This window comes from Oryctolagus cuniculus, chromosome 12 (genome assembly GCF_964237555.1).
Source record: "Oryctolagus cuniculus chromosome 12, mOryCun1.1, whole genome shotgun sequence".
NCBI classification, from domain to species: Eukaryota; Metazoa; Chordata; class Mammalia; order Lagomorpha; family Leporidae; genus Oryctolagus; species Oryctolagus cuniculus.
The window spans coordinates 72,982,491-72,995,384 of NC_091443.1; the positions used below are offsets into that span (position 1 = coordinate 72,982,491).

At 45.0% G+C, this 12,894-nt stretch overlaps 1 protein-coding gene across 1 annotated transcript in view; it reads left to right on the forward strand.

The window, feature by feature from the left end:
* Positions 1–12,894, forward strand: part of SLC27A2 (solute carrier family 27 member 2) — a 47,893-nt gene that overhangs the window by 20,254 nt on the left and 14,745 nt on the right. Inside the window, exons 3-4 of the mRNA XM_002717806.5 lie at positions 583–741; positions 2,836–2,960. Of these exons, the coding sequence (XP_002717852.1) occupies positions 583–741; positions 2,836–2,960 (284 nt within the window). The remainder of the gene's footprint in view (positions 1–582; positions 742–2,835; positions 2,961–12,894) is intronic.

A 12,894-nucleotide genomic window follows, 5' to 3' on the forward strand; every position in this document is an offset into this window, starting at 1 on the left:
ATTGGTAAAAAGAAACTCTAGAATAGTACACAGGATATTAATAAAAGTGATTACAAAGGACCATCATTAGTTGGTGGGCTTTTTAATCTAACTATTTAAATCTCTCTGAATCTCAACTTTCCCCCTCTGTGTACTGAAGAATGTAATTCTAGTTATCTCATAAAATTTGTGATGAAAATTAAATGAAATTTTGAAAACATCTTGCAAAATGATAGGCAGACATTCAATATACACAAATTCTCTTTCTCTTCAGATTACTGCTATAATAAATATCTAACTCAGGAATCAGCAAACCGTGACCTGGGAACCAAAAACAATCTGCTACATGTTTTTGAAAATAAAGTTTTATTGGAACCACACTTACTCCTTTATGTGTCTGATGACGGCTTTCAGCCGCAGTAGCAGAGTCATTGCAACGAGGACTATATAATCCTACAGAGCCTAAAACATCTCCTTTCTGGTGTTTTACAATGCAATTCTCTAAACATGATGTAATGACTCTTCCTAAGCCAGCTGTCTCTTGCAGTCATCTGAATGGCCAGTCTTGGCTCACTCGTGCCTTCTCTTGTGTCTTTTGCAAAGGCCTCCCAAAAGCTGCAACAATCAATCACTATCGCTTATGGGTAGGAACTGGCCTCAACATTACAAGTGGAGTTAAATCAGATGATATCATCTACACCACCCTGCCCTTGTACCACAGTGCTGCACTTATGATCGGCCTGAACGGATGTATCATGACCGGTAAGCTTTTTCTCTCCAGAACCATCGGAGGCCCCCTGCTCATCAGGAAAAGGGATATAGGATTCAGCTGCTTTCCCATCTGTTAGGGATGGTGTTGTTTTTGGCAAGGCCATTCGCTTCATACATCACAAAGAAGTATCTAAAAGAATTTCTATTTTCTCATGCCCCTGTTTGTCCAATAATAGAATGCCATAAATGTCCAGTGTATCAGTGAAGACATACCTTTAAAATTTTAGGTCTTTACCAGACATCTGATTCTTCAACTCCATAAGTAACTCTCCAGTGTCGTCTCTCATCAGAAATTGGCATGTTCATCTCTAGAGCATCTGATTTAAACTTCTCTATTGGTCCACGTTCCTTATCTTTCCCTGTTCCCACAGCTTCTCATCTGGCTTGCCATCTCTTCGCTTTCCTTCTCAAACTTTACTACTCAGATTGGGGTTGCCATTCCCTCTCCTTCCAGAATTTATGCCACTTTTGTACAGTAAGGCCTGGTCCAATATTCACCTCTTCTAGGAAGTTTTCTCCCTCTATAACAGAACTATAAACTTTTTCTCCCACATTGCATTTCATTTTAAGTAGTCACATGTGTTTGTGTGTGTGTGTGTGTGTTTAGAAAAAAAGACAAACATGCATATACATATATGAGAGTGCTTCAAAATATTCATGGAAAATTGGATTAAAAGATAAGTTTATGGGGCCGGCACTGCAGTGTAGCAGGTAAAGCTGCCTCCTGCAGCATGGACATCCCATATGGGCACTGGTTCAAGTCCCAGCTGTCTCACTTTCAATTTAGCTCCCTGCTAAAAGCCTGGGAAAGCAGCAGAGGATGGCCCAAGTGCTTATGCACCCTCGTGAGAGACATGAAAGAAATAGATAAGTTCATTTTGGTGCAAAAAATTTTTGAAATCCATGCATAGTTTTTCTTAATACCCATTTTCCATGAACTTCTTAGAGACCTCCCATGAATTATTTTACTATTGCTATTGTTGTTATCACAAATTACCATAAATTTCATGGCTTCAAGCACCATACATTTATTCTCTTACTTTCTGGAGGTCAGAAGTCCTAAAATCAAAGCGTCAGCAGGGCTGTGTTCCATCAGGAGCTCGGGGAGAGAGGGAATGGAGGATTCATTTCCTTGTGTTTTCCAGCTTCTAGAGGCTGCCTGGATCCCTTGGCTCATGGCCCCTTCTTCCATCTTCAAAGCGTATCACTCCATTCTTTTGTTTCCAGTATCCCATCTCCTTCGTCCACCTTTACTTTGCCTCCCTCGAGTAAGGGCTCTGGTGATTGATTACACTGCGCCCACCCAGATAATCCAGGATAATCTTCCCATCTCAAGATCCTGAATCACACCTGCAGAGTTCCTTTGGCCACAAAAGGCAGCACGTTCACAGGCTGTGGAGATGAGGATGTAGACATCTGCAGGGGCCACTGTTCCGAATACCTAACCTGTCAGAGAATACTCCCTTGCTTGCTCAAGACCTAAGCTCCCCACTGTCCCCAAAATTAGGTCTGACTCTTCCACCTGGCACTTCCAAGTACTCCTTGGCTGCAGCTGCTCCTCCCAGTGAGTGTCCCATGACCCAGCCACTCTTCCCCATCCCAGTCCCAGGCTCGCTGAGTCTCAGGCATCCTGTCTTTATGCTCAAGCCTTTTCTTCCACATGGAATTTTCTCATCTCTTTTCATGTTTATTTCTCAATACCTCATGTAAATCATGTAAATCTCCCTTCTTTCAAAATAAGCCTTTCTCAGCTCTTGCTCCCAAGAAGAACTAATCTACAAACACACACACACACACACACACACACACACACTCCCACTCCCTTAGAACCTCATTTGAACCTCTGGTATCCTGCACACTGACTTTAATTAAACTGACTTTTCTATGTGTCTTCTCTTCCCTAGATTGGAAGCTTCTATAGGACAACTTGTATTTTAGTCATTTTTTGTACTGAATAAACACTCAACAGTTATTTGTGAAAATAATTCATTTTTACATTTCTACCTTTCAAAAATGACAAATCTAACTGGAGAGGGGTTTTTTGGTAGAATTTCTTTATTGATGCTTTCTATGCCTTCTCTGTAGGTGCTACTATTGCTTTGAGGACCAAATTTTCAGCCAGCCAGTTCTGGGATGACTGTAGAAAATACAATGTCACTGTCATTCAGTATATTGGTGAACTACTTCGGTACTTATGCAACTCACCCCAGGTAACACTCCCCATGTTTTAAGATCTTTCTGAAATGGAAAGGATGAGAATTCAAGTCACTTTGGGCCATACTGGGCTTTAGCCAAGTATATATCAATCTGCAGTTTAGATCACAATTGTTCGGTATGATAAAGTGGTTGGCTTCATATCTACCTTTTAGAGGGAACTTACTAGATGTCAGTTGCTATTAATATGATCATGATTAGGATTCTCTGCCTTTTTACCTGTTTTTACATCTTACCCTGAACCGAGCATATCCTCTGCCTCCCTTTCTGCTTTTTAAATGCTACTGTCAAAGCCCATTTCAAATGATCTCTCATTTGTTAAACCTACTTGGGCCACTCCAAATGAGTCAGGACTCTCTTCCCTATGTCATGTTGTTTCTATCCTTCTGTGTCCTTTGCCACATTGCAGGTGTTTATCTTCTTGCTTCCCACCTCACTAGGCTGCAGCTCTAGGTAACTAGGCAGAGACCACATTTTGTCTTTTTGCCCTCCCTTACGTCAAAAGCGAGCAGGAAACTTTTACTTAAAGCTGTTTAACGAGTAAATTCCCATGTGACTGAGAAACCAAGCAAGTCTGTCACAGGCTTGGAACAGATGCCCCAAGGTAACTCCAAGGGCCTTGGATATGTACCCTGTTTGCATACATCCTGCCAACTTGATGGGGTGTTGGCAAGAGCTCCTCCCGTCCAGGCTCATCAAGGATCTGGAGGCCAGCCTAGGGACTGGGGTGGGGCTTCTAAGTGGCACTGCTAACATTTTGGGTTCATTAATTCTTTGTTGCATGGACTTTCTGTACATGTAGAACATTTAGTGTCATCACTGGCCTCTGCCCACAAGCTGCAGTTGCCTCCACTCTCAGATCATAATCATCACATCGTCTCCAGATATTGCCAAATGCCTTCCTTCAGACTAAAGCCCTGGGCTAGACCATGCAGTAAACTCATCAGGCTCTAATTTCTTCAATCTGTTCAAACAATATAAAACAAACTTAAAGGATCACTAAGTTAATCAACTAATATTGATAGCACCTGCTTGGTTCAACGTCTATACCAGCTACTGTGTGGCACAGAAGGAAGTGTAAGATTCTCTCACCCCAGTTCTCGTACCCCTCATTCCATTCATTACCTGCCCAATATCTCCTCGTCAGAGAGTCCCCTCTTCCTCATTATCCAACACCTCACTGCCCACCCCACTACTGCTTTTCATGGCACTCATCACTGCTGACAGCACAGTGTATGTGACTCTTGTCTGCCTCCCCCCAGTAAATGAAAGCTCCATGCAAGCAGGGCTCTCTCCACTGCCTGATCCCCAGCACTGAGATCTGTAACTGGCACATCAAAGGTATCAACATATTGTGCTGAATGAACCTCTAAAGTCTTGTCCCTGAAACATGTTTAAGTTAGTTAAGGAAAATAATAGAAGTATGTTTGCCAAAAAATATTTGGGCTTAGCACATATTATTCTGGTTTTTTTTTTTTTAGCAGAGTCAACAGTTTCATGAGGGTCATAATTAGCTGTGAGCTGAGCTAGGAACTTTTCCACAGCAATTTCTGTGAATGTCATTATTGAATTTTTTTCACATGAGTATTCCACTTGGTCTTCAAGATTACATGCTTCTCTAACAAGGAGCAGAAATCCAAATGGGACCCTGCTGTTTGGCTTTTCTATTCCTTTCTCTCTTTCTTAAGATTTTATTTATTTATTTGAGAGGTAGAGTTATATACAGAGAGAGAGGCAGAGACAGAGACAGAGAGACAGAGAGAGAGGAGAAAGGTCTTCCATCAGCTGGTTTACTCCCTAAATGGAGGCAACAGCCAGAGCTGGGCAGATCCGAAGCCAGGAGCCAAGAGCTTACTCCAGGTCTCCCACGTGGGTGCAGGGACCCAAGTGCTTGGGCCGCCTTCCACTGCTTTCCCAGGCCATGGCAGAGATCTGGATCAGAAGTGGAGCAGCCGGGACTAGAACTGGTGCCTATATGGGATACCAGCACCACAGGCAGAGGATTAACCACAGTGCTGCCCCCCCCCTTTTTTTTAAGATTTATTTATTTGAAAGGCAGAGTTAGAGAGAGGCAGAGAGGGAGAGAGAGGTCTTCCCGTCCCCTGGTTCTCTCCCCAAATGGTTGCAATGGCTAGAGCTGAGCCAATCCGAAGCCAAGAGCCAGAGCCATCTTCTACTGCTTCCCCAGGCCATTAGCAGAGAGCTGGATCAGAGGTGGTGCAGCCAGGGTTCGTGCCAGCCCCTGGCTTTTCTTCTTTACCATAAAGGCATCCCTCTGTCAGTTAGAAGCCTCCTAGGGGAACATGTGTTGCTTCTATTAGTTCTAATGGGAACTCCTCTTAGACTGGAGAAAAACAAACATGTTTGTATGTAGCTCTCTTCAGTCTCGCTCTGTTTCTAATCTCTCTCTCTCTCTCTCTCTCTCTTTCTTCCCCCTCCCCCCACATGAAGGTCCACCTTTTTTCTCTTAAGGTTGTCTCCAATGCTGAAAAACAAAGCCAGTCTGATTAGAGTTTTATACTTTCAGAGTTTACTGTGACTTGGTGTGTCACTCACAAATGATCCCTAATCTAGAAGCAGGGCTGGAGTTCCTGGTGTCTGTTGCTTCCTCACCCTGAGTTCTGTGCAATACTTGTAAGAATTGTATGTAATGATCAGAGTTTTCTCAAAAAGTCTTTCCTTTAAGATTTTTTTTAAATTATAGTCATCATGGGAACCCCAGATTCTATGGATTGAAGAGGATTTTTTTTTATTTAAGAGGCAGAGAGGGAAGGAAACAGAGGAAGAGAAAGTGTATATTCCTATCTGCTGATTCACTCCCCCAAATTCCCACAGTGGTCCATTCTGAGTCAGGACCAAAGCCGGGAGCCAGGAACTCAGTTCAGGTCTCCCAAATGGGAGGCAGGTATCCAGTCACTTGAGCCATCACCACTGCCTCCCAGTGTCTGCATCAGCAGGAAGCTGGAGTCAGGAGCTGGAGACTTGAACCCAGGCCCTCCAACATGGGACACAGGCATCTTAACCTACATCTTGTCTGCTAGGTCAAATGTTGGCCTTTAAGAAGAATTTAAAGAAAGATTGTGTCAAAAAAGATGTCTCAAGAAAAAGTGGAGAAAACTAAAAAAATGGTGGAATATTCTGTGTCAGTGTAATCAGTAACTTTGTCACCCTTAGAAATGGGCTATCCCCGTAGGAGTTAACACTACCAACCATTCCCTACCACTGGGTAGCAGGCAGGTGACTCATACCTCAACTGAGCAGGGAAAGAGAATGACAGCCATCCACCGGCATGATGGGGCTCATCAGGCAACTCTAGGGCCAGTGTTGGGAGGTGCTGGCTGCTATGCTTCTGCTCCCCCTTCTTAACCATGTTCAGTAGCTCCCGTGGTCCACCAGAGGATTGCGGAGGAGTATTTCCAGCCTCCCCTAGCTCAGTGATTCAGGTTTGGTTCCAGGTCCTTAAAGTAATGCGTAAGAACAAGGACTCTGAATTAGTAAGATAGTCACATTTCAGCTGCCATCAGCCAACAGGAGAAATGGCAGTCCCTACTTGATAGAAGGTCTATGAAGACAAAATGATAATGTATGGAAAGCACACAGCATACCTGGAACTTAGTAAATGCTTACCAAACAATGACCATCATTATCATTTTCCATGCCTAACAGTATGTAACTCATGGTAAGTGCTCCATATATCTTCATTGAATGGATCAGTGAAAATTCTACCCCCCCATACACAAAGAAAGAAAAGAGAAGACATTCAAATCAGTCAGTTAAGCACCTCCATCTGAATTTAAATAGGAGGTTGAATAGCAAAGTTATTGATCTAAGTGGTTTTTGCAGTATTCTGTTGAATATCCTTTATCCATTTTGCCTGCCTTCCCTTTTTAGATTTGGGCCTCCACTTCCAGAGCCCCTGTTTATAATGAAAGACCATTCTGGGTCATTGCTTGCAATGTGCTATTGTCAGCTCACATTTTGTTTATTGGTTGCCTAAAAAATCAACATAATTTAGGAAAACAAATACTTGTTAGAACAAGAATTGCTAGCACTAAGTGTTGCCTTCCCCCCACAGTTACTGGAGCTACAGCAAAGATCTGAAAGAGGTGTTGTGCCACCTGCTGAGGGTGTGACCTAGGCAGGAGGAAAAAGGGGGGAAACCAGAAAAGGGTTCCAGGGGCCACGTGTAAAAATCATCATATTTGGAAAGAGAAATAAGAGAGGCAAAACCTGAAAGAGGTGAATAGACTCAACTTACCTCCCCAGTGTTTGTCTGCCTTCCCTCTAGAATTAGATAACTGCTCGGGCCCCTTCCAGCCTGTGTCTTCCATCTCTGCATCACCCTCATTCTGATGGCAGCACAGAGTGACAAGTGTCCTGGGAACAGGGGCAGGCCAGGAGAAAGAGAGAAAGGGAGAAGAATCAAGATTTGCCAGAGAAGGTGAGGTTTGAAGAGCACAACGAAGTGCTCCAGGCAGGCCAGAAAGGGAGGGCTTCAGGTCAGCTGGACCAGCATGTGAGGCCATGGGATGAAGGACCTGGCCCACTGGGGACTGCAAGCCATGCAGTGGGAAGCCAGGCTGAAGGGTGGCCCAGCTGGCAAGGGCTTGACCCCCCCAAAAAAATTATGTGCACAGGTTCCCATGTGGAAGGATGATGGGAGATGCACTTTTAGTCTGTCCTTTTGGCTGCAGTGGGGAGGACACAGATGCCTCTTCTGTAAGGCAACAGGTGGCGCCTCATCCAGGAAGGAGTATGGCACAGTAGTCCTCAGGAACAGGGCCTTGGGAAGTGTTTTTAAAGATTTATACATTTATTTATTTGAAAGGCAAAGTGAGAGAGAGGTAAAGCCCTTCTGCCTTATCAATTCTTGGAAGTCACTCAAATACAAGGAAGGCAAGAGACATTGCAACTGTGATTGACATAGTCCAGAAAGCTGAAGGATGGCAGTGGCTGACACAGCAGAGCTGGGGAGGTGAAACTCACAGGACAGGTGCCACAATGAAATGTAAGACTACCAGCAAAAGAGAGCGAGAGGGAAGATTCTACAGGAATGACGCTGGAATGGCCAACAGCACTGCAGGCTGGAAGCTCTGTAGCCCCTCCCTCAGGAAGCTTCTAGAGAAAGTGTTCTGGCCAAACAGAACAGGAAAAGGAGGGTGAGAAAGAAAGATGCAGGATCCACGAAATGGTCAAAGATGTCACCAAGCCTGGAGGGCAACCAGTCCAGACTGGAGCAGGAGGAAAATGGAGAAAAGGAAATTTTATTATCTAGTAGATTTCACCATGAGGGACATTTTATTTTGAGGCTATTGGAGGGTGAGGAAAATATGAATAGAAACTAAGAAAGGGGCTGGTACTGTGGCATAGTGGGTAAACCCACCGCCTACTGAACCAGCATCCCATATGGGTGCTAGTTTGAGTCCTGGCTGCTCCTCTTCCAATCAGCTCCCTGCTAAAGTGCCTGGGAAAGCAGCAGAGGATAGTACAAACCCTTGGGCCCTTGCACCCATGTGGGAGACCCAGAGGAAGCTCCCTGTCTCCTGGCTTCAGATCAGCCCAGCTCCATCTATTGTGGCCATTTGGGGAGTGAACCAGTAGATGGAAGATCACTCTCTCTCTCTCTGTCTCTCCCTCTCTTCCTGTAATTCTGCCTTTCAAATAAATTTTAAAAACCAAAGAAGAATTTTTTAAAAAGAAACTAAGAAAATGAAGTAAATGGGGGGGGGGGTCAATGAACTGCCAGAGAAACAAAACTCTGTGCAGGAATTTATCCAAATGACTGGGCTCATCGTTGGTGTGTTATGAACAAAACAATATGAGCACTGGATATGAATGTAAGCAAAATTTGTGATACTGGAAAAGTGAGAGAGGATTTAACCTTCATCCAGCACAATAAGAAACCTAAAAGTAATGAGTCAAAAGTAGTATAAGCACTGAATTTAGAAATATGGAGATAAGAAGAAAGAGCTACAAGAGGTAAAGGTGTCCACCCCATGTAGTAATCTGGGGGCAAAGAGCGAAAAAAGATGGAAGGAGAGAGGGAGCAGGAAAGGGGAGGGTTGCGGGTGGGAGGGAAGTTGTGGCGGGGGTGGGGGAGAAGCCATTGTAATCCATAAGCTGTACTTTGGAAATTTATATTCATTAAATAAAAGTTAAAAAAAAAAAAAGATAAGTGGAACGCACACAGCAGTCTTCATGGAAGGGCCTGTTAGTACTACTTCATTCTTAAACTGTGAGTGCCACTTGCTTTCGTTTTTCCTTTTTTTTTAATTCATTTATTTGAGAGGTAGATAAACATAGAGACAGAGTTCCTATCCACTGGGTCACACCCCAAATTCCCACAATGGCCAGAGCTGGGGCTGAGCCAGATCCAGGAGCTGGAAATGCAACCCAGGTCTCCACAAGGGTGGCAGGGACCTGATTACTTGAGTCATCACCACTGCCTCCCAGGGTGCACGAAAGCAGGAAGGTGGAATCAGGAGCCAGAGCCAGAACTGAATCCCAGGCACTCTAGCGTGGGATGCAGGTGTCAACCGCTAGGCTGAACACCTGCCCCTTTTTTTCTTTTCTCCTATCAAAGAAAAGAGTGCTCTCTGAAAACATAGAGATCTGGATTTGAATCTTGGAGCAATGACTTTGCTATTTTTGTAATTGTAGACAAATTATTTTAATATTTCCAGAGCTCCCTTTCCTCGGTTGCAATATGAAGCAAATATTTATGCCCACCATGTTTTGGTGGGGTTCTGTAGAAACTGAAGTGTGACACTACAAGCCACGTGCCTGACACATAAAGAAGCCCTCAACCAAAGTCTTCTCTTACTCTAATGCCTGGTGCATTCCTCCCTGGACACCCTGACCTCTGACCTTTCATCAGTCATGAAATCCCAGTGTGGATTCAAGTCCCCAGGTGTGTTTGCACGTTACACCTCAGCTCTGTTGTGGAATAGAATGTATGATCCTAGTTAAGCAAGGTGACCCTTGACCTAAAAATCAATTCCTTTAAGGAGTGGCTTTGGTGATAAACAAACACAGCTTCCCCTGTGGGAAGGGAAAACTCAGGTTTCTTACTGTTAGCCCCTGTTGAAGACAAGCTTAGGTGAGAACCAAACATCTTAGAAGATTCCAGGATCTCCCATTTGCATCCACGAGCATTTCCAGCCTAGAGCCTTAATCCCTTCTGCAGCTGTAATAAGATCCCTCGGTTGGATGATGAAAACTGAGCCCGTGGTATTGTGATTATAAGCTCAGCTACCTGCCACCCACAGGAGACTGCTGCACCTGTGAGGCTGGCCGGCTTCCCAAGGCACCTGCACCCTCCTGCACCCCAAGCCCTGCCCTTGCACTGAAGTCCCAGCCACCAGCTATTGAGCTGCCACATTGAGGCCTTCCTGATGGAGGTTATTTATTTAACTGCAGGGACATACTGTATGCAAGCCACAGATCCAGGCACTGTGGGGGCCCTAGAGATGTATTGGCCTCAGAGGGGTTTACCATCTAGTGGGGCAGTTAGGTGTTCACCAGGCATTAGATGCAGAAGTGAACCACACGGTTGGGAGAGAGCTGACTGTAGCCACATTTGGAGCCGAATGAGTAAAGTCTTGGCTTCTACATGGGCACGCTGCTTCGGAGCTCCTCACGTGGGCCTGGGAGCAGGAAAACACCCAGGTCAGCAAGTTCTTTTTAACTAAGTATTCTTCAAATATTTGTGATGTTTTATTCTCGGAGTAACAGGAAAGCAGCAGTTGGGTGGGGGAGGTCTCAGAAAAGCTGACAACCCTTCCTGAGTGGGAGAGTGTCATGTGCCCAGCGTGGCCCTACAATTCATTATGCAGAGGGGACACCTGAGAGCAAAAGTCACAGGCATCAGTCAGGACTGGCCCTGGCCAGCAGAAATGTCATCTCTCTATATATATGTGTGTGTGTGTGTGTGCGTGTGTGTGTGTGTAGTTATAAAAGAGAATCGAGTCAATGACTCACGGTCCTGGGGAGCCCATGAAGAGAACAGAGTCCCACTCAGCTGGACGGGAACTCTCGTGCAGCTTCTAAGGCTTCTCAGAGGAGTCCCCCCCCCCCTTGAACACCCTGGTTCAGAACCCCTGCTGTGGGGCCCAGTCCCTCCCCAGGAAGGCTGCTCGGGAACCACACTTCTTAGCACTGACCGGTTCTGTCCACCCTCTCGGGTGAGGACTCCTGAAAGAGTTTCCACCAATCAGCTATTCAAAACTGAACACATATTTGCCTCTTCCTGGCCCAGAAGTAGTTCCTCCTGCATGAAAACCAGCTCAGGGTTTGTTTTGGTTTGGTTTCAACAGCTACATCATAGTCACACACACACACACACACACACACACACACACACACAGGAGCGCCAGCCTCTCTCCCACAGCTCTTTTCAAAGAGGAGCTCTTACTCCAAAGTCACTTCACAATGATGGCACAGTGGGAGAAATAATGCAGAAAATGTTCTAACGGAAGCAGTTGCTATTGGATCCAAGAAGTCAACATCTGGTGTGTGAGGAGAGTCCTAGTTACCTAGCGTCCCATTCTGTTTTCTGTTAAAATAAAAGGCCTAGAGTAACAGAATGTGCAAGTCAGAATTGCCCGTGTTTTCTTGTCCCTTCCACCAGGCTGTGGTGTCGTGAGGGACATAAATTGTCTTAGTAATACAAGCTATCACTAAAAGTGCCACTGGTGCGGACCCGTCTACAGGGAGCTGCTAGCTGAGTAAGGCTGAATGGAAGGCAGCCTGCTCCCAACCCCACCTCTCTCACTCACCCACACTCTCCTTTCAAGTCCTTATATTCAAAATAGCTTTTCCTTTGTGACTTTTATTTATAGTAAAGCCCATTACTCCCAGGCCAGCCGTCTGAGGCACCTGGGAGCCAGCTTCCTCTTTCTCTTCCCCTTCTCATCCCATTAGGAGAGCTTTGTTGTCTCAGTTCAGCTCTAACTGGTCCTGGGACCTCTGGGTCTCTCTGTTAAATGAGGGTGTGATCAGCATTCTTCTCTCCAGGTGCCTCCAGGCCCTAACATGATTGCTCTCTAGTGACTTCGTGGAAAACAGAGACGTCTTCCCCCAACGCTCCGTGTTCCCAGTTTTCCTCATCAAGTGAAAACCATGCCTTCAGCATGAGGGTCCCACTTGTAATAGAATGTGTCCCAGTCTCTGGTAGGTCTTTCCCAGGAGACTCCTCCATACTGGGAATTCACTGATATCCACCAGCTCTATCAGGAAATTACTAATCCCTCATTCTAACTTGTTTAAAAATTTATTTATTCATTTATTTATTTGAAAGGCAGAGTGACAGAAGAAGAGTGGGAGAGACAGAGAGAGATCTTCCATTCTCTGGTTAACTCCCCACATGACTGTCACAGCCAGGTGTGGGCCAGGCTGAAGCAAGGAGTCAGAAACTCCATCCTGGGGTCCCACATAGGTGGCAGGAGCCCAAGTACTTGAGCCATATTCTACTGCCTACCCAGGCACATTAGCAAGAAGCTGGATCAGTAGTGGAGCAGCTGAGACTCAAACCATCACTCCAATACAGAATGCCAGCATCGCAAGTGGATGCTTAACCCACTGTGCCACAATGCCAGTCCCTTATTGTTATCTGGACCAGATATGGATTAAGCAATGGCATCAGCTGGTTCAGTCCAATTGTTTTCTCTTGTGCCTTAAAAATCAAAATGGGAAAATCCACGTCTTTGTCTTTCTAGCTGTTAGACCATAAAGCTTGTATTAGAGGAAGAAGGGACAATGCCTGTGGGTGACAGAAAAACCATGCCCTGATGTGAGGTGACTTTGTAATCGGCATAAATATGTAATAACATAAAGGCGATGATTAGTATAAATTAAACATTTCAAAAATGATAGCAATTACTACTTATAAATACAGGCTTTAGAGATGTTTCAGTTTGGTCTCCTCCTTCT